General features: G+C 33.7%; 2 protein-coding genes across 6 annotated transcripts; both read right to left on the bottom strand.

The window, feature by feature from the left end:
- Positions 1-582: 582 nt before the first annotated feature.
- On the bottom strand, positions 583-23,085 carry LOC123875561 (protein artichoke-like). 4 transcript variants are annotated; one of them, XM_045921449.1, is made up of 5 exons: positions 22,896-22,967; positions 19,302-19,308; positions 12,656-15,918; positions 2,528-2,534; positions 583-594 (listed from the first exon to the last, which is right to left on the bottom strand). In XM_045921449.1, the coding sequence occupies exon 3, from the start codon at positions 15,911-15,913 to the stop codon at positions 12,665-12,667; it is 3,249 nt and encodes a 1,082-aa protein (XP_045777405.1). In that variant the 5' UTR covers positions 15,914-15,918; positions 19,302-19,308; positions 22,896-22,967; the 3' UTR covers positions 583-594; positions 2,528-2,534; positions 12,656-12,664. The 4 variants fall into 4 exon arrangements, with proteins under 4 accessions (XP_045777405.1, XP_045777404.1, XP_045777407.1 ...); XM_045921448.1 differs by lacking the exons at positions 583-594; positions 2,528-2,534 and having other exon boundaries at positions 12,247-15,918; XM_045921451.1 differs by lacking the exons at positions 583-594; positions 2,528-2,534; positions 19,302-19,308 and having other exon boundaries at positions 12,247-15,918; positions 22,922-23,085.
- On the bottom strand, positions 18,288-23,032 carry LOC123875560 (probable leucine-rich repeat receptor-like protein kinase At1g35710). Of its 2 annotated transcripts, none has more exons than XM_045921447.1 (2): positions 22,894-23,032; positions 18,288-21,632 (listed from the first exon to the last, which is right to left on the bottom strand). In XM_045921447.1, the coding sequence occupies exon 2, from the start codon at positions 21,526-21,528 to the stop codon at positions 18,406-18,408; it is 3,123 nt and encodes a 1,040-aa protein (XP_045777403.1). In that variant the 5' UTR covers positions 21,529-21,632; positions 22,894-23,032; the 3' UTR covers positions 18,288-18,405. The 2 variants fall into 2 exon arrangements, with proteins under 2 accessions (XP_045777403.1, XP_045777402.1); XM_045921446.1 differs by having other exon boundaries at positions 18,288-21,659; positions 22,894-23,006.
- Positions 23,086-23,117: the final 32 nt, after the last annotated feature.

Genomic DNA, 23,117 nt, shown 5'->3' on the forward strand with positions numbered 1-23,117 from the left:
TCAATTACACCGATTTTAATTTCTGGTTCTGTCTGACTGGCTATACATGAATGGATTAATTTGAGCTATAAAACAAGGCGGTTAAGGTCTATTTTACGTTAACGTTCTCATTATAAACCCCTATCTGCCAGTTTTGGTCATTACTGTGGTGACCATTACATTTGGCCTTGAAAGAAGATACTTCACATGGATAAAAGATTATAGCATGGACAAGTCCAAGTTTCTGAAATTTTCACTTATTGATAATGATAATACTGTCATTCCTAATTACTTACATTTATAGGTAAATCTTATATTTTCTATATCTTATTGCTATTATAGATGCTGAGATTATAGAAATTACACTCAACTGAAATTCAATGAAAATATAGTTAGCACGGACATTACACAAGTAACTATTTATTGCATTTCACTAATTACCGAGATCGTAAAATCCTATTTTTTCATATTATCAAAACGTTTACAGTAAAAAAATATCACACGCGCTAGGCGTGCAAAAACACCTGAAAGAGATTATATGCACCTGCAGCCATAACAGGATAACATTATAATATATTTCGTGTTGTATAAAAAGCTGTTTTGTTTATAATCCTTGTTTTTGTTTATTCAATATGGTTACAGTCAAACCGGCTCGCTCGGAGCTAATAGCCATAAAAGTTAACTAATTAGGTGAAATATTCCAAAAGAGCATAAGTAGGTATGTACACATTCAATACGCTAACTTAACTGTTTACGTTAAGGTTCAAAGTCAAAGCGCTGGAGAAATGTTTTTATATGATACTGAACAAAGTCAAGACAGAGATTAAAATATTTTATAGCTTTTTTGTTATATTCAGATTCGGGCCATTGATTCAAATTTTAAATTTGTAGTAATTATTTTCTCTAATTCAGAAGCTGAGCTCTTTTTCTGACCTTTTCGCTAAAAGACAATTTTACGTTGACTGACATGAAAGCAAAGTGCCTAGTAAGCCAATAGACAATTCAGCTAGATGACATCAAAGCAGATTACCCAGTCAGCAGAGAGTCAACTTAGCTGTACGCCATAAAAACAGAATGCACAAGTAGCAAAACGTCTGGAATTGTGAATAGTCTGTATGATTAGAACACCTCATTAGCCAGACGTCAAATTACATAGTTGGATGACATAAACGCTGAATGAGATAGTATCTAAAACGTCTGGAAAAGTAAATAGTCTAAATGGTCTGTTGCTTGCTCCTTTTTTAAATTTTAACCAACTTCCAAAAAGAAGGTGGTTCTCAATTCAGCCTGTTTTTTTACCCCATTGCGGCAAAGCCTAAAGGAAGAGTTATGATTTTAGCAGTCTGTATATGTATGTGTGTGTGTTTGTATCCAGATTCTGTGTGTTCCACCGTAGCGCCGAAACTACTGGGCTGATTTTGATGAATGAGGTGTAAATCCGGGTAACATAGGCTACATTTTATACGAAAAAATTGACCTAACGGATGTAATATGAAAAAAAGTGGGGGTGAAAAGGTACTACCACTAACTAACAATTGTGCCAGGACTGGTCCTGATGGGATTTTGAAGTTTGAAAAGGTGCAGTTGGTTCTCTATATAACGTAGACCCGCACTAAGACAGGATTTTGAGAAATTTGATCTGTAAATTGACCAAATTATCATACAACAATACTACTTCTCACGAACCTATAAAAGCTACGAACAAACGATTTCAGTAGTTACATTTTATTACTGTTCTTACCTTTCGATTCAAAACAAGAAAAATTGATACACTGATTTGGCATTCCAAAACGAAGCAACTCTCGTCCTAATAACAATTTAATGTATACTTTAAGAATAACTGCATAAGGTAAGTTTTACAACGAATATTTTAACATCAATATTTTAATGTTAGTATACGTGAGTGAGAACACAAAAGCCACAAAGATCCTTTGTATTGACAAAGGCAAACACAATAGGATCTTTCATTTCTTGTAAATTGAACTAGTTTTATGAGAAAAAGTATTAAGTACGTATGAAATTTTGTTTTGCACATTTTCAACTTTTAAGCTGTGACAATAAGGTCTAAGTTGAAGGAATATATAATAGTATGATTATTTTTTTGATCTATAAAACATTTATGACACTGCAATTTTTAGTCAAACTTATTATTGACTACTTAGTGACGTATATACATAAAAAAACCAGCCAAGTGCGAGTCAGACTCGCGCACCAAGTTTCCGTATCCGTACTCAGGTATTTTTCCGACATTTTGCAAGATAAATCAAAAACTATTATGCTTAAAAATAAATTAAAATCAGTTTTAGAATGTTCAGGTAAAACCCTTTTATATGATACCCCACTTGGTATAGTTATCTTACTTTGAAAATTGAAACACATTGTTTTTTAATGAACCCATAAATTCATGGTTTTTGCCAAATTTCATGATTCTAGGTCAACGGGAAGTACCCTATAGGTTTTCCTGACAGACACAACACACACGGACAAAACAGATTAACAGGCGGACAGATAGACAGACATACAGTTAGATAGACAGACAAACAGACAGCAAATTGATCCTATAAGCGTTCCGCTTTTCTTTTTGAGGTACGGAACCCTAATAAATGATATCATTGCATAGCAAGTGAAGAAACTAAAAATTATAACACCTTGGATAAACATCTCGGACTTGAAAGTGGATGTCATTTTCATAATAATCATGATCATCATCATCATCATTATGAGCCCGTGGATGTCCACTGTTGGACATGGGCCTTCCCTAAAGATTCCGCCGCTTTATATCATCAGTCCATCGTGCTGGAGGACGTCCTACACTACGCTTGCTTATACGCGGTCTCCTCTCATCCTATTTTCATAATAATTAGTACTTTCCCCTAAAAACCTTTAAATTGATATCAATAAAGTTTTTTTTCCATCTTATCTTCTAATACTTATGCATTTTACAAGTTTGGTTTTTGATCTTTGAACTACCGGGATAGAGCACTCAGATTAATTAATTTTTATTTTCAAATTATAAGTCCTGGTCTATAATGACCTAATATTAGCTTCACTACACTGCAATGTACTGTTTACTGCATTCTTTTTAAAATAATTACTTTTTTAATGTAATAAATGCACAATATAAACTTATCTTAAAATCTAGAAAAATCCTAAATAAAAATACTTTATAACATAGTACTGAATTTACTACTCTATGGCATTCTGTACAATTACAGTATGACAAAATGCTTATGAAACCCGAAACAGGTCCTGCCGCGCTGAGGCGACGGGTATGACTGACAAGATAACGTAATTACGGCCCATAAGACTCAACAATAGGGTCGAAAATTCTTTGTACTCGCTCTGTACGCGATTTGAAGAGAATAAGCGAGGAAGCGTGAAATCAAGTAATTTAGAATATAATTTGAAATATAGCACTTACTGTGAAATGATCGGACCGAATTATTTATTTGATTGTTTTACACCTATGGTGAAAGTTACGTCTTTAAGAGCTTTGTCATTAAAGAGAAAAACCCAAAAGTCTAAGGTTTTAGACCAAACTTCTGATTTTTTTTCTATCGAGGAAAGTTTGTCCAATCATGTTTTAATCGGACCAAATCCAAGGGGATATAATGAAAAATATTATATATTAATTTCAAATTTTTCGATCCATGCGTTCCTAACTTAATTCCATTTTAGTAAACTTTAGTATCGACGAAAACGGAGACCGCCGCGTTAATCACGAATAGTAAACTCCATGCTATCTCTCCCCATCGCCCGCTGAGTGAAATTCGGAATGGAGATAGATAATATCCTGGATTAGCACATAGGCTACTTTTTATTCCGGAAAATCAAAGAGTTCCCACGGGATGTCGAAAAACCTAAATCAACGCGGGCGAAGTCGCGGGTATCTTCTAGTCGGTTAATAATGGTGATGATGATAGGTATTAGTGAAAAAAGAGTTAACTTCCGCCATTTTGTTTTTCCTTAGCAATTCGATATTCCCTAACTGGACGGGTTACAAACAAGTAAATAAGGAATTCTACATTTAAAAGACATTTAAAACTGGACGTCCGCCAAATATTTGCTTTGGTGTTAGCGAAGTGTCGCTTATCCTAATAGCTCGTTCACACAGGCTGCGTAAGCGTAGACGTAGCGCATACCATTGCGTTGTAATGTATGAAACATGGCACACCGCTTGCATAAAACGTGGACGTATGCGTAACCCGGTGTGCTTACACGTGTCACTACACACGTGTCACGTGTACGCAATTGGTGTGAAACGGCCTTAAATTAAAAATTCCTATCTATACGAAAAACTTCGTTAGGTAAGAAAACGGTAGTAATGATTGATGCAGGTTTTACGAAATCGAGCTACTGGTGTCATCTGGTGCAGAAGAACTGGCTCAGTTTTTACGCAAAGATCGGCTGTCCAACACGGAGATACAGTATTTTTGTTACTATTCTACGCGGGCATGATTTGTTGCACTTACAGTAATTAGATAAAGGCTAGCTTTAACAGGGCTCTCTCCGTCACTTACTCCATACAATCGTAGTTCCAATTTCATTTGAATATTAAGCAACTGAAGTCAATGAAATTTTGCAGACATATTCTAAAAACTAATGCTTAAACTTAGGCTGCATCATTACTTGCTAGAAGGTCTGATTTCAGCCAAGCGCTAGTCTGTAAAAAATGTATACACGAATATAGTGAATAAATGAAGGTAGTTAAATAAATAAAAATATTTTGCACTTCGATATACCTATCTATTTTTAACCCCCGACCCAAAAAGAGGAGTGTTATAAGTTTGACGTGTGTATCTGTGTATCTGTGTGTCTGTGTATCTGTGTATCTGTGTATCTGTGTATCTGTCTGTGGCATCGTAGCGCCTAAACGAATGAACCGATTTTAATTTACTTTTTTTTGTTTGAAAGGTGGCTTGATCGAGAGTGTTCTTAGCTATAATCCAAAAAAATTGGTTCAGCCGTTTAAGAGTTATCAGCTCTTTTCTAGTTTTCTTGTAGAAAAGAAGGTTAGATAACCGTTAGGTTCATAATATTATGTCAACTGACAAATGTCAAGCTGTCAAGATGGATGTTGCCTAAATACATAATTATTTATTTGAAAATGATGTTTTGGAAAACTCAGATACACTTACTTATAGTAGGCACGGAATAGTCCAAGAAAATCAGTTCAGCCGTTTGAAAGTTATCAGGTCTTTTCGGTCTTTTCTAGGTAACCTTCACTTGTCGGGGGTGTTATAAATTTTTAATTTACACTTGTCTCTCTTGCAATGACTTTTAAAAACATTACCTTTTCACGTAAATTGAAATTAAAAGCGTCCAAAGCTTTCTCTAAATTAACACCGAGTGAAAATTAACGTTTTTTTAACGCCTAGAGTTTCCCTAAACAACATTTAATTGGGCAGTTTTTTCTTAGCGTAGAAAATTGAACGTTAATGTACCCCTTGAGATTTCTGAGCGCAACAGTTAATTTGAGTGAAAAAATGTTTATTTATTTACTCTGTGGCCTTTACACCTAGAAAATAACATTTTCATGCGTAAAATTTACCGCAATCGAAGCTACGAAGAAATATATTCTTAAAATATGTAGGTAGTTGCTTAAAAAATATGAAAATTATCATTTTAAACAATCTAAAGCATCCGGATTTCTTGCTTTGTTAATCATTTTGAATACTGAAAAGTAGTGGCCATCTGCAAATTTGTAATTGACATTCACAACGTTCATAATTCCTGTAAAGTTTCATAATTAATGTAGAGTTGCCTACCAATAGTCCAATATCAATAGTCTATCGATAGTCTAAAGATAGAAAAGGCAAAACCGATAGTAACTCAAACTTGGGCGCGTTTGGAACCCTCGTAGCTTTAGTTTTAAGTAACGTAATTAATTATCACCACTATATCGTACAAGTTTAACAATTTCGACCATCAAAAGGAGTACAATTGTACCTACTTTGAATAAATGATTTTGACTTTTGACTTTTTTTAACTGCAATCTATCGAAAGTATCGAAGCTATTATATTGATGAAAGTAAATTTTGTCGATAGTTCTACCTGTATTGCCTTCATCAATAGTATTGCTTGTTTTGCCCTATTCATACTATCGATTTCCTTGAAGGAAGGAAGAAGGAGTTTCCTTGAGGGATAAGATCCGAAATGAGGAGATCCGCAGGAGAACCAAGGTCACTGACATAGCCCAAACTATTAGCAAGCTGAAGTGGCAGTGGGCAGGCCATGCGTGTCGTAGAGGCGATGGCCGTTGGAGCCGGAAAGTCCTTGAGTGGAGACCGTGTTTAAGCAAACGTAGTGTGGGACGCCCTCCAGCACGATGGACCGATGATATCAAGCGGCTGGCGGGAAGTGGCTGGATGAGGAAGGCTGAGGAGGTGGCGCTCTTTAGGGAAGGCCTATGTCCAGCAGTGGACGTCCACAGGCTGATGATGATGATTATGATACTATCGATAGGTAACATTAGATTAACACATTTCAGTATCAACATAAATTATTATCTGCCTGATACACATACCCACACAAATACCTAAGTATAGTTATAATACACAAAAGACACATAAAACGCCTGCTTGCAAATAGCTTGGTAATCCTCTCGTCCCCAGTACAGATACATATAGCTCGTAGCATAAAGCAGACGCAGCTTATCCCTCAAACAACCTCAGTGAATGTCACCAATTAGCGACCACTCTATGCAACGTTTTACCTTTACGACAGTATTTATATTATAAACGCTCTTTGAACTGTATATACGAGTATTAGTATTATATAGGATAGATCGCTCTTTAGTTTGCTATATAAACTATTAATTTAATAAGATAAAAGGTGGCAATTGAACAATCACACTAAAATTATAAAGGAGAAAGTTTGTATGTGTGTGTGTGTGTGTGTGTGTATGTTTGTTACTCCTTCACGCAAAAACTACTTGACGGATTGGGCTGAAATTTAGAATGGAGATAGATTATACCCTGGATTAGCACATAGGCTATTTTTTATCCCGGAAAATTAAAGAGTTCCCACGGGAATTTTAAAAAACCTACATTCACGCGAACGAAGTCGCGGATATCAGCTAGTTATTTAATAATGCGAAAGTGTGTCTGTCTGCCTTTCTGTCTATCTGCTAGCTTTCATGGCCCATTCATTCAACCGATTCTGACGAAATTCGGTATAGTGATAGCTTGCCCGTTTAACAATGTCGGTTACTCTGGTTCTCCTACGGAACTCCTCATTTCTGATTTGTTCACGTAGAGAAACTCCAAGCATAGCGCTCTACATCACCCACTAAATGACTCTGAACTGTCTTATTAGGTCCATAGTTGGTGACCAATTTTTTTTTTATTTAAACATCTTTAATGCTTAATAATATGACAAAGAATAAAATACAGGATAGACTTAAAAACAAAGGGCGACCTTATCACTATACCATGTCTTGGATCCACCAGTGTAAATTAAAAATTTATAACACCCACGACAAGTGAAGGTTACAGTAACTAGAAAAGAGCTGATAACTTTCAAACGGCTGAACCGATTTTCTTGGATCATAGCTAAGAACACTCTCAATCAAGCCACCTTTGAAACAAAAAAACTATATTAAAATCGGTTCATTAGTTTAGGAGCTACGATGCCACAGACAGATACACAGATACACACGTCAAACTTATAACACCTCTCTTTTTGGGTCGGGGGTTAAAAATACAGGATAGACTTAAAAACAAAGGGTGACCTTATCACTATACCATGTTTCAGATCCATAAATGTCATAACTGGCAACACAATCTTTTGGAAGACTTTGTTTTTCAAGCACTGAAGAATTTTGGGAAGTTAAATATACTGGGTAATAAAACAAAATTATGAGAAAAGCAAAAATATAAGAGCCACTTTAAAATTTAAAGGATCGCTCTCTCCATTCTTATAATGAAATAGCGAGATAACGTGTAGAATATAAATTAATTTCTCATGTAATAGCCGGGTCCGGCGAGATTAATATTGTATCAGAGAAGCCTTTTACATTGCTGCTCGGACCGTGCTTCGTTTGGACGCTGCTGTTAAAACTGGCTAGGAATAGAATAGAGTAGAATCGATTTTTATTCAAATAAACTTTTGACAAGTGTTTCTGAATCGACAAAATAATCTACCACTGGTTCGGAATGCCGTTCCGACCGAGAAGAACTAGCAAGAAACTCGGCGGTTGTTCTTTTCAACTGTTCAATTTACAATAATATGGCATATTAACTGTTCAATTTACAATAATATGGCATATTAACTGTTCAATTTACAATAATATGGCATATTATTGTAAATTGAACTATACAAGCAATTGCAGCCCCGCACATTGCTGGAGCGAGTCAATGCTTTTTTGACATTTACATAATCTTCGATTGTGTAATATGCTTTTTTCAGGAGCATACTTTTAATAGATTTTTTTTTCTAAGATACTGGAAACAACAATATTTGCGTCGATTCTTTTCTTTTTCTCTTAACTAAATTTAGAGTATCTCCATCTCTTTCTCTTTAACATTGCTGACAAAGGACGGAACATGAATTCGAATTTTAAATATACTAAATTTTAGTGCACGCTACTTTAAAAAATTCGGTCGTGCCGAAAGTCACGTGGTTTGACAGTTCTGAATTAAATTAAAAACTGTCAATTTGCGTCTGTTCTTGTCGAAGATGTGACTAATCTACGAATCTACCGCAAACGAAGACAAACTTTAAACTGTACAGAAAAATCAAGTTTAAAATTTATTACAGGACGCTGTTCAAGGCGGCAAGGTATGTCAGCTAAAACTCCTAATCTAGAGATGGTTGATTGATGACTGGTCGTATTTTGATATATCACTTGTTCCAGCTATTGCTGCTTTTATTTGCTATTATTATTTCTACTTAAAAAAACAATTTCATTTAGGTACGCCAATAAACTTGTTGACATTTTATGTTTTCATCCCTACTTTGAAATAAATCTTGAGTAAAATATACACTTTCGCTTCAAGTACCTAAGCACGTTTTTTGCTAAGAGAAATGCTAACAAATTCAAGACAATAGTGAATACGCATTTTCTAGGCAAGTGCAGTTCAACCTAGCCCTCATAAATAGTAGCGATGTAAACGAGGCATAGCCGTTGTGCAAAGCAATCTTTCTCACTTAGCTCGGAGTCTAACCCCATAGGGAGTTTAAGAAGCACTGGTAAAGAGCGAAATACTTTATTACATTACTATGTATCATGTTGAGAAACGGAATTTTTCGTATATTTATTTATCTCTTTGCCATGACCCTCCCAAAGAAAATTTATTTTCAGGAGCGTCCATCTTGGTAAGCAAGCTCTTCTTTCCGCACCCAAAGGTTACCAACGGGACCCTATCACTAATCCTGGGATGTCCATCCGTCTGTCTGTCAGCGGGCTATACCTCGTGAACAGTAATAGGTGGAGAGCCATCACAGAATGTGTATTCATTGCTGCGCGGAGGCAGAGTAACTGTGTAAATCCATATAATTTCGATCGATGAACGATGCACGGCCGCAGCGTGGGTGTAGTTCTGCAGTAGGTATGGATTTAAAAAACCTACATCCACGCGAACGAAGTCGTGGACATCAAGCTAGTAGTTTATTTATTATGATTTGTATGGAGCAAAGCACTGCCGCGTCCCCAAATGCGTTTGGACCTTTATCCAGCAAAAAACCTGTCGTATTAATGCCATGTTAACGGGGTCTTAGGATGACGTTGATTAACCAACAAAATTGATGATACGTGCAGTCTTAACCACATAGTAAACTTTCTTTTAAGCTTTCTTTGTTTTAACTAAACGGTGGGAACTTGGCTTATGTAATAGCTTATTTGTATTAGCTTTTTTGAATATAACTGAGCTTTTTTTTTTATTCACTATAGGTACGCGCATGACCACAATCACACCTGATGGAAAGTGATAATGTGGTCTAAGGATGGGAAGCTGTACATTTTCCTAATAAATAAAAACACTGTCTGCTTGTATCCAACAGATATACCATTTATTTGACGGTCACCATAAAAATGAATTTAACGACACCGTTGCTTTTCGATATCCCTTTCTTCTTGTGTTTTTATTATGTCTCAGGACGACCATCTAACAGCCCATCAGCTTTGAGGGAATAAAAATTTATTGGAAATATGTTTATATCTAGATTTTGCCCGCGAAATGTTCTTGTCATCGATTGGTTCTTTAAGATCGTATCCAGCATGCGTGCTCTCTGAATATATTTTTTTGTGTGTGTTTTTTAACCCCCGACCCAAAAAGAGGGGTATTATAAGTTTGACGTGTGTATCTGTCTGTGGCATCGTAGCTCCTAAACGAATGAACCGATTTTTTAGTTTGTTTTTGTTTGAAAGGTGGCTTGATCGATAGTGTTCTTAGCTATAATCCAAGAAAATCGGGTCAGCCGTTTGAAAGTTATCAGCTCTTTTCTAGCCACTGTAACCTTCACTTGTCGGGGGGTGTTATAAATTTTTAATTTACACTTGTTAAGATAATACAAGACACCCTTAAACTTTTAAACTGCAAATGTGTCTGGTAGGGTGTTCCCACGACTCTAAGTGACTGGCAATGCAGGACGTGATTTCTAATATTATATTATAAAGTAAGTATATAGATGTACTCACACGAATAGTAGGTAGGTAAGTACTCCTTCTTTGTTCTTTATATTCCCTATATTTGACCAGGGTCCAGGTTTAAACAAGTTTACTTATCTGTTTACACTAATTAGGACCGTCCGATTATTGTTTTAATAGCGATAAGTACTAATCGTGCTCAATCCACGCTCATACCAAAAATATTTGGAAAGCACTTTTCTCTGATGCAAATACCACCAACATGTGATTCCATCAAACAACACGGGTTAAGAAGGTATTTCCAAATCGAGCAGTGGCCTGAAAATCTTTTAAGAGGGCTCTCTCCGTCACTCGTTTCATACAATTGTAATTCCAATTTCATTTGATTACTAAGCAACCAAAGTCCATGAAATGCAGACATATTATAGAAACTAATATCTATGTCCGTGATTTTCCAGATTTCTGTTAAAATATTCGGTTTCAAAGTTACACGGTCTTAAAAATTTTCATACAAATCTTTGAGCCCCTGTAATTTTAAAACTACATATTTTTAGAAAAATCTAAAACACCACAGATACAGATATTAATATTGTACAGTTGCTTAGTATTCAAATGAAATTGGAACTACGATTGTATGAAACGAGTGACGGAGGGAGCCCTGTTAAATCCTTTTCCTATCCTTATCCTAATTTCTGTACAACACTGCAAAGTAATGACAGACAGCGTCATCTATGATGTGATTTAATAAGCATATTAGTTGGTCGTAAACAATTTTTTTTTGTGATGTACCTAACCACAAACTCACGTTTTTCGGATTTTTCGTTTATTTCTGCCAGACATTGCTAGAAAGAAAGAAAGAAAACTTTTTTTATTTGATCACATTACAATACAATATATCTTAAAACTAATTGAATGAATATCTACATAATAATATTATACTTATAAGTTAACATATACTAAAATTAAAATGTCCCATGTGACCAAATATAGGTCTCCCACTCAGCATAATGCTGCAGCAAGCTGCAGCGCTGGTTTTCAGTGGGAGCCTTAAAGAGTGAGGTCACGGACTACAAGTTACCTAATTTAAATATAAAATAATTATAATATAATAAAAAAAAAAAAAAAAACAAAGCAAAAAGACTAACGATATAAAAATTAAGGTACAAAGACAAGCAAGAAAAATAATGAATGCAATCTAAGATTATAATCTAATAAATTATAAAGTGCGGCTTAAGTGCTGTAACGATACTGTGCTGATTGATCCAAATAGTAAATATTTAATATAATAATTAATTTTAATTTGTAATTTTTTGTTGCAAAAGAAGATATGTTTTCAGTTTAGTTTTAAAAATTCCAAGGGACATAGGCAATTTTAACGGTGGTGCTAGTTGCTATCTACCAAATTTCATGATTCTAGGTCAACGGGAAATGGGTGGTACCTTATAGGTTTTAATTCAACGAAATCGACAGACACGAGAGACAGACAACGAAATGATAATATAATAAAATCGGTTCATATGTGGCGAAGTGATCGCGTAAAAAAAACATACAGTCGAATAGAGAACCTCCTCCTTTTTTTGAAGTCGTTTAAAAAATACTATTTGTATTGTGCTGGCTGGAATCACCTACTTACCACAATTTTTTTACAGAAAACACACGCCGTCGATGGAATAATTAAAATCAGACAGATAGTAAAATTTCTTTAATACCTATATAATATTATATTATAATAATACTTTACAATAATACAAATTTTGTAATGTCTTACTTTATTTACAAGTACAACATAAACTGTAATACTTATTATAATTATTACTATCCTTATCATACTAAGTTGTTGATTATCACACTTATCACATTAATATTATAAAAGCGAAAGTTTGTATGTGTGTGTGTGTGTGTGTGTGTGTATGTTTGTTACTCCTTCACACAAAAACCACTGGACGATTTTGGCTGAAATTCGGAATGGAGATAGATAGTATCATGGATTAGCACATAGGCTACTTTTTATCCCGGAAAATCAAAGAGTTCCCACGGGATTTTGAAAAACCTAAATCCACGCGGATGAAGTCGCGGGCGTCAGCTAGTTATTATTATTTACTCCATTTCTAAATCATTCCTCACTGATTGTCCACTATCGCACAAATTGTTTTTACGTATCCTGTGAGAGGGATGTCTATACAAGTATTTGTAGGTTATTGCTACTGCACGAAATAAAACTAAAATCGCTAAACATACAGCTATAAAATATAACACCACTTTTATATCTGCTTCTGGACTTTTATCTAATTTTACTTCAAGTGGTTTGGCGTCATGTAATTTCGGCACAATATTTATCAAATTTTCTTCATCTTGAATAGTCCGATTAAGAACCAATGTGTGTAATAATTCCTTGTCAGTGTTACTTAATTTTGTTAAGTTATTGTTTATTTCCATTAATGATAACATCAATTTAATTTCATTTGCTAAATTATCACTTTTACTTACTAACTGCGGCAACAGATTTTTACTCTGGTTCAACCAGTCTTTTAATTGATCTGTAAGAACCAGTTGGGAATGGCTCAAGTTTGCCGAAACCTTATCTGAATTTTCAAGATTTTTTTCCAAAAAAGCAGCAACTTTTGAAAACGTTTCATTAAAAGTTATTGTTTTTAAATAACTGTACAGCAGCCCGACCTTTTCTTTAATTTCAGTTACTTCGCTTATTGTATGTATGTTAGTGCTTTCATTTAGAGATTTCTCCCGTGAAGAACTTGTTTTACAACGTATGCCATAAATATTTTCTGAATTAAAATCAAAATTCTCCGCAGTAACGTTTAAATTACTATCAGCGTTCAACTTCTTCCAATCTACTAATGTATCACATGATATACGGTTACCACCAATAGTTAACAATCTAACTTTTGTTCTAGAAAGTTCTTTAAAGTTGATACTTGCTAAATTATTATTTTCGAGAAACAGATCAGTCAAATGCGGTGTAGTATGCAACAAATTTACACCAAATGCATATATTTCATTATTGGATAAATTAAGAACACGAAGGTTTTTAAGCCCATCTAGTACTCCAAATTGTAGAGATTGTAAATGATTACCGTAAAGATTCAAAGTGTTTATCATTTTATTGGATAAAAAGGTTCCGGGCTGTATACTGGAAATTATATTAAAACTTATATCGAGCCAATTAAGATCAGCCATATTTGGGAATGAGCCTTTGTCCAACGCTTTGATTTTATTTGAACTAATATCTAACTTAAGAATATTGTTAATGTTATAAACAAAAACAGAATTTATATCTTCAACTTCACAATGTGACAATATCAATGTTGTAATTGAAGTATTCAAAGCATTTTTAAAACTTATTGGTTGCTTTATATTTCTTAAAGAAACTTCTGATAAAATCAAATTGCTAAAAATATCGCTCTTAATACGTAAATTCAAATTAGTAAATAAATTCAAATACCGTAAATGAGATAAAGTTTGAAAGCCACTAGAATCAATATAAAGGATGTTATTAGAAGCTAAATTTAGTTTTTCTAAAAGAAGTAAATTTTGAAAAGTTTTACTTGTAACGTTGTTTAATTTGTTATAGTTTAGATATAATTCTGATAATTGTAAGATGCTTGAAGTATTAACATGAAAAATTTCTAAATTATTGTATGATAAATCAATAATTTTGATAGCCCCAGTTGCTTTAAACGTGTCATACTCAATCGTTTCTAAGTGGCCATGGGATATGTTTAGATATTTGAGAGAAATCATTCCAGAAAATGATTGATTGAGACAAGAAATCAATCTTGTATTGGATAAATCTAAAGACTTTACCTTGTATAGCCCTCGAAATAGATTTGCTGTTATAGAATTAACAAAATTGTTGCTACTAATATCAAGTGCATTAAGGTTTATAAGCTCAGTAAATGAATTTAAATCAACATCTACAATTTTATTTTGCGACATGTCCAATTTGACCAAGCTTGTCATATTTCTGAACATATTAGGAGTTATTTTTTTTATATTATTGCTCTGAAGATAATATTCAGTTAACTCTATAAGATCACTTGTATTAAAATCAATATCAATTAGGTTATTGAAAGACAAATCCAATTTTGAAAGTTTTTGTAATGATTGGAAAGCAGATTCTGTAATATTTTCAATTGAATTGTTACTTATATTCAAATACTTTAAATGGGAACTTAGAGAGCTAAAAGCTTTATCGCCTAATACTGTTAACTGCCCGTTACTCAAATCCAAGCTTTCACCAGAAATTCCAAGGAATGTATCATAATCAATAGATCCGCTAATATGATTATTTTGAACATCAAAATAAGATATGTTCGTTGTTCTGAATGCACCTCCTTCTATATGTTCTATGTCATTACATGAAAGTGATAATTTGTACAAGTTTGTGTTATTTCCAAATAACGTCCGACGAATTACATTGATTTTATTGTGACTTAAATCTAACTGTTTAAGATTCGTACTTGAAGACAGAGATCGATCTTCAATATGTTTTATCAAGTTTGAACTTAGGTTTAGTTTTTCCAAACTGACCAGGGTCCTAAAGTTTAATTCAGTAAGAGATGATAGTTGATTGTGATCTAGACTTAATTCTTTTAAGTTTCTGAATCTTGCAAAGGCTTGGCCGATTTCTGATAATTTATTATTCGAGAATCGCAGAGTCTCTAATTGCGTTATTCCCTCAAATGTAAGAATATCTATTTGCTTAAGTAAATTAAATGAAAGGTCCAAATATTGAAGTTCTGTAAATCTCGCGAAGCAGTTATCTGATAGAGATTCGAGTTCATTATAACTAAGATCAATAGTAGTAATCAAAATAGGCACAGTACTCTTTACTAGGTCTTCTTCAATAGTCGATATACAGTTATGAGATACATTTAAGTACTTCATTGAACCACCAGCTGTTATTGTTCTAAAGTTTATAACTTCAACTTTGTTGTATGTCATTGAAAATTCAGTCAATTTGACTAAGCTACCTACTATAATTGGTACTGAGAATCGATTGCCATTTTCAATGTTTAAATTAATTACGTTATTGCTAACATCAGTCATTCCAATAAAAGGATCCTCCGAAGTGAAGGTATCTATATCTCTGAGATTTACGTATAAGTTATAATTATTATGTAAGTCATTATCGTATCGGTTATAATAGCTGTTATACCGCCTGCCAGTTTTTCTACATTTCAAATCCTTCACGATATTCATCATGTTGCCTGTTGTCCCATTGCAAGAAATTTTGGCACTACAAACATGTTCTGGTAGTTGTTCTAATGAGCATTGTCCATCTACTCCAAGAATCGTTACCAAAATCAAAAAACTAAGCAGCAACATGGTATCTGAAAAAACACAAAATCAAAGATCAAGCCTTTGTGAGAATGATACTACAGTAGTCAGTCATTCTATTTCTTCATATACTTCAATGGGGGTTTTAAAAAATCCACCTCAAAAACCTACACAACTTTCTTTCTATGGCAAATTCCCAATTTGATTCTGCAGTTTATACGTGTGTAAAGCGTTCAATAGACATACAATCAGAGACGCATTAAAAGCACTATTGTATATTATATATACGATCTACTTAGGTTAGTAGGTAATAAGATAGGTACCTAAATAATAATAGATAATATGGACTATTAATCAACTTTAAATAGGTGTTAGAGAGTTGCAATAATGTCCTCCCAACCGAATTTTGGCCTCGGCAGCCAATAGAGATTAGACAACTGCGCGGGAGATTGTTTGCACAGATCCAGGTGCAATCTGTTTCTTCACTTCCATAGCCCGAGCGGACGGAAATCCGACACAGCCGGAGAGAAATCAGACGCAGAACCGACGGCTTTACATGCTCTCCAAAGTACGGGGGTGACACACTGCCAACTTCCTAACTCCAGCCTAGTATACCTACTGAGAATTTCTTAACAGAAAAATCCAGTAACTAAATATTTTTGGCCCGACCCGGGCATCGAAGCCAGACCTCACCATCTGCAGCTTAACATTCTAACCACTAGACCAATGTAGACTAGAGAATTGCAATAAACAACAATATCTATAACCTATATAAATATTCAAAGCAGTAATCTAATTTCTTACCAGATGATTCGACACTCGCCCGGTGTTTCAAAAACTCACGAATTTACCTATTCATTCACGCATATTTTCTAATCTTCGTTTTTAATATAATATCGCTCGATGTCTTCTGAATTGTATGCAGGACAGTAACGCAACGCAGTACTAAACGTAATGGTGTATTCATGATATTGTATTCAATGAAAGAGTAAGTAGGTACCTATTTTTTAATTTTATCAAAACAGTGTTATCAAGGATGACGTGTTGCGGTCCAAGCTAAAAGTACACTTCCATACTAATATTATAAACAAGCTAATGCTCGCGACTTCGTCCACGTGGACTACATTCAAACTTCCATTTAACCCACTTAGGGGTGGAATTTCGAAAAATCCTGTCATATTGGATATGTACCTCCTCTTCAAAGAATTCACCCTCCAAATTTCATGTCTCTAGGACCAGCGGTTTAGGATGTGCGTTGATATTATATAAGTCCGTCAGTCAGGACTTTTAATTTTATATACCTAAACAGATACGAAAGTGACTCTGTCTGTATGTTTATTACCTTTTCACGGCTTACTAAATACTCAACCGATCTTTACATAGCATAGAAATAACTTAGGTTCTTCGTGGAGATGGAAATACCCTGAAAAATCAAAAAGTTCTTCGGGGGTTTTTAAAAACCAAAATCCAGGCGGACAACCTTGCGGAGATTAGCTAGACTAGGTATACTAATATTGTACCTAAAGAGCAAAGTTTTTAGAATGAAGTTGTTTGTTTTTATAATCTATATGAACTCTAAATGAACCGATTGTAATAAAATTATTTCATTCATCACTAGAAACATACTTTATCCAGTAGAAAGATATTATTCTATAAATTACATATATACCGCGGCTGAAATTGCAGGCAAACCTCGTACTTAATAATATAATAATTCCATTATTGTGTCTGTTTGTGATGTGTTTTTTTCTACTATTCGATAACAAGTCAGCCCTCGACTGCGATCTAACTATTCCTACTAATGGTAAATAGCGATGATGCAGTCTAAGGGACAGCGCATACAAGGCGACCGGAGTAGGGGGATTTTTTTTAATGTAAGCCTGAGAATACATAATAGTACAGGTACAGAAGGTTCACTCCACAAAATCATTTAAATAAATAGCAACTCTTGCGACGACAATGAAGACTTTCCATTATTTAAAAACCTTCCACGTGCGAGTCGGACCCACACATCAAGGGTTCTGTATATCTGTACCATCGTACAAGAAATAACACATTTTGTGATGTAACCACAAATTCACGGATATCAGTGCTATAAGAAATTGCTACGAGTACCTGTCAAAAATTATTCTAGGTCAACGAGAAGTATAGATTTTTATGATCTTGACGGTTCTTGGCGGACACGACAGACATATAGACAGACAACGAAGGGATCCTATAAAGGTTCCTTTTTTCTCTAGAGAAACGAAACGTTATAATTTGACAGATGACATCAAACGAGTTGCAGGGAGCCGCTGGATTCAGGCGGCGCAAAACTGCGTGAGAATTACGTAACGTGTGGAAGTCCATACAAGAGACCTATAGGTATCCAGCTATTAGTTGAAGAAAAAGGTAAAGAAGAAATAAATAATTAATCAAACAGTTTTACCCAAATTTCTTTATTAACAATCTTAATTTAAAGATTTACAATGAATATCTTACATTGTTACAATTTATTTCAACCCATGCTTTATAGTCTTTTAGATATTTAGTATTATTGTTTACTCCATTTCTATGCCATTCCTTACTGATTGCCCACTGTCAAACAAATGGTTTACACGTATCCTTTGTCTGTACAAATATTTAAACGATAACGCTACAACACAAAATAAAATTATACTCGCTAAACATACAGCAATAAAATATAACAATACTTTTATACCTGCTAATGAACTTTCATCTAATTTAACTTCAAATGGTCGGGCCCCATATAATTTTGGCTCAGTAGCCGTTGAATTTAATTTTTCCTGTGTTTGGATAGTTTTACTAGAAATCGGCGTCTGGAACAATTCTTTTTGAATGTTACTTAGTTTTGTTAAATTATTGTTTATTTCTAACAATGATATCATCAATTTAATGTCATTTGCTACATTATCACTTGTATTTACTAACTGCGGCAATAAAGTTTTATTCTGGTTTAACAAGTCTTTTAATTGCTTAGTAAAAACCAATTGGGAGTGGTTCAAGTTTGCTGAAACCTTATCTAAATTTACAGGAATATTTTCCAAAACAGTAATAATTTTTGAAAATGTTTCATTAAGAGATATTTTTAAGTAACTGTATAGCTGCCCGACTGTCTCTTTAATTTTAATCACTTCGCTAGTCACATTTACATTAGTGCTTTCATTTTGAGTTGTTTCTCGTAAAGAACTTGTTTTACAACGTATCCCATATATATTTTCTGAATGAAAATCTAACGTCTCTGCAGTAACATTTAAACTAGTATCACTGCTTAATTTCCTCCAATTTGCTAAAGCATCACATGATATACTGTTACCACCAATAGTTAACAATGCAACATTCATTTCAGAAAGTTCTTTGAAGTCAAAACTTTCTAAATTATTATTTTCAAGAAACAATTCAGCCAAATATGGTGAAGTATGTAGCAGATTTACACCAAATGTATGTATTTCATTGTTGGATAAATTAAGAACACGAAGGTTTCTAAGTCCATCAAGTGCTCCAAATTGTAGAGATTGCAAATTATTATCATAAAGATTCAAAGTGTTTACCATATTATTGGATAGAAATGTCCCTGGCTGTATTCTAGAAATCATATTAAAACTTACGTCGAGCCAATTAAGAGCAGTCATATTTGGAAATGAACCTTTATCCAGAGCTTTGATTTTATTTGAACTAATGTCTAACTTAAGAATATTATTAATGTTATAAACAAAAACAGAATTTATATCTTCAATTTCACAATGTGATAATATTAATGTTGTAATTGAAGTATTCACAGCATTTTTGAAATTAAATGGTTGCTTTACATTTCTTAAAGAAACTTCTGATAAAACAAAATTGTTAAAAATATCGCTTTTAATACGCAAATTCAAATTGAAAAATAAATTCAAATCACGTAAATGAGATAATGTTTGTAAACCATCAATATAAAATATATTATTAGAAGCTAGATTTAGTTTTTCTAAAAGAAGTAGATTTTTAAAAGTTTTACTTGTTACATTGTTTAATTTGTTATGGTTTAAATATAATTCTGACAAATGTGAAATGCTTGAAGTATTAACGTTAAAATTTTGTAACATATTATATGATAAGTCAATTACTTTGATAGCCCCAGTCGCTTTAAATGCGTCATACTCTATCGTTTCTAACTGACCATGGGATACGTTTAGAAAATTCAGAGAAACCATACCAGAAAAAGATTCATTGAGACAAGAAAACAATCTCGTATTGGTTAAGTCTAAGTATTTTACCCTAAATAACCCTCGAAATGTATTTGCTGTTAAAGAATCAACGAAATTGTTACTGCCAACATGAAGTTCCTTGAGGTTTATAAGTTCAATAAATGAATTGAATTCAATATCTACAATTTTATTTTGCGATAAATCCAACTTGACCAATTTTGTCATATTTCTGAACATATTAGGAGTAATCTTTTTTATTTTGTTGTTGTGTAGATAATATTCAGTCAATTGTATAAGATCATTTGTTTTAAACTCAATATCAATTAAATTATTAAAAGACAAATCCAGTTGCGCAAGGTTTTGCAGTGATTGGAAAGCTGTTTCTGTAATATTTTCAATTAAATTGTTACTCATATTCAAATATCTTAAATTGGAACTCAAAGAGCTAAATGCTTTATCTCCTAATTCTGTTAATTTCCCGTTACTCAAATCCAAGGTTTCAACAGTCATGCCTAGAAATGTATCATAATTAATAGATCCACTAATACGGTTACTTTGAACATCAAAATTAGATATTTTAGTTGTTCTAAATGCACCTCCTTCTATATGTTCTATGTCATTGTACGAAATTGACAATGTGTTCATGTTTATGTTGTTATAAAATAGTGTCTGACGAATAACATTGATTTTATTATGACGTAAATCTAATTGTTTAAGATTTTCATTTGTAGCTAGAGACCGATCTTCAATGTTCTTTATCCAATTTGAACTTAGGTTTAGTTTTTCCAAACTGATCAGATTCCTAAAATTTAACTCACTAAGAGATGTCAGTTGATTATAATCTAAAGTCAAATCTTTTAACTTCCTGAATCTTGCAAAGGGTTGACCAATTTCTGGTAACTTATTGTTTGATAGTTTCAGTGTCTCCAACTGTGTTATTCCCTCAAATGTCAGTATATCTAATTGTTTAAGTAAATTAGATGAAAGGTCCAAATATTTAAGTCGTGTAAACCTCGCGAAGCAGTTATCTGATAGTGATTCAAGTTCATTATAGCTAAGGTCAATAGTAGTAATCAAACTAGGCTCAGGAATTTCGATAAAGTCCTCTTCAATAGTTGATATACAATTATGAGATACATTGAGGTACTCCAATGAAACCAAGGCGGACACTTTTCTTAAGTTTATAGTTTCAAGTTTGTTGTATGTCAATGAAAGATCAGTCATTTTGATTAAGCTATCTACTACAATTGGTAGTGATACTAGATTGCCCCTTTCTATGTTTAAATTTATAACGTTAGTGCTTACATCTATTAGATTAATTAATGGATCCTCGGAAATATCGATATTTACATTTCTAAGATTTACGTTTAAGTAATAAGCTGTCCCTATTTCATCTTCATAATAATCAACACCATATTCATTATAATGCCGCAACCGCCCGCCAGTTTTTATACAATCCCATTGCTTCACGGTATTCATCAAGCTGCGTGTTGTTCCATGGCAAGAAATTTTGGCACTACAAATATCATTAAGTCTTGGTAGTTGTTCGAATGAGCATTGTCCATCTACGCCAAGAATCGTTGCTAAAATCAAAAACAGCAGCATGGTATCTGAAAAAAACCGGCCAAATGCGAGTCAGACTCGCGCACTGAGGGTTCCGTGCTCGGGTATTTTTTTCCGACATTTTGCACGATGAATCAAAAACTATTAAAAATAAAAATAAATGAAAATCTGTTTTAAGATGAACAGGTAAAGCCCTTTCATAATATGATACCCCACTTGGTATAATAGTTATCTTATTTTGAAAATTGAAACACATTTTAATTTTTTTTAAATGATGTAACCACAAATTTGCGTTTTTCAGATTTATTCCTTTACTTGTGCTATAAGACCTACCCACCTACCTTTCATGATTCTAGGTCAACGGGAAGTACCCTATAGGTTTTTTGACAGACAGACAGACAACAAAGTGATCCTATAAGGGTTCCGTTTTTGATTTTGAGGTATGGAACCCTAAAATCGGCCAAATGCGAGTCAGACACGCGCACTGAGGGTTCCGTACTACAGTCGTCTTTTTTTCGACATTTCGCACGACAAATCAAAAACTTTTATGCGTAAAAATAAATAAAAATTTGTTTTAGAATGTAGTAAGTGACAGACAGACAAAGTGATCCTATAAGGGTTCCTTTTTCCGTTTGAGGTACGGAACCCTAAAACAAAAATTATAATAATTATTACTATAACGATCAAGCCTTTGCTGATATTGATACTATACCTACTGATATTGCGTTGTTCAATTTTTTCTATTTTCAAGTGAATTATAAAAAAAAATCCGCTAAAAAAAGTTTGGAAAATTCAGTAATTCAATTTTTATCCCGGGAAATTTAAGAGTTCCCACTGGATTAAAAAAATCCTAAATCCACGCGGACGAAGTCGCGGGTACAATCTAGTATTTGATAAAAGTTAGTAATACATATTATATTGTTAACTATTTACTTTTGCCTACATAATCGCTAGCGTGGATTTCGATTTTTTGACGTGACAACGTCTTATATAATTCGATAGAGCCGGCTGCACGCACGAAAAAACATGACTCATGCGGCGTTACCTCGCTCTGAGGCGTTCCATGTAAGGCTTGAAGTGCAAGCGAGAGCGCGAAACGAGCGAGAAAGAAGCACAATCGACCTTTGTTGTCACGTTCAACTATCGTCAGTAAACCGACTTTACATACAACCAATTTTTTAGTGATTATGACTAAAATCTATGTGAGCTAACTTTTAATATTAGAATAACAACAAATTCTTTACAAAGGTATAATTAAAAAGCCGTTATTTGATTTCTTACCTGTCGTTATAAGGTTTCACTAATTTACCTGTTGACTTATTTTTTCTTATCTTTTTTATTATTAAAATATTATTTCACATGAAGACATCTGAACTGCATGTGGAACCATAACGCACTACTGACATAAATTTGCATACCTATTATTTTAATTTTATCAAAGCAACATTATCAGGGACATGGAACTAGGAATCAGCTTAATGTATATTGTGTCTATTATCGCATGC

The sequence above is a fragment of the Maniola jurtina genome, chromosome 20 (assembly GCF_905333055.1).
Source record: "Maniola jurtina chromosome 20, ilManJurt1.1, whole genome shotgun sequence".
Lineage (NCBI taxonomy): Eukaryota > Metazoa > Arthropoda > Insecta > Lepidoptera > Nymphalidae > Maniola > Maniola jurtina.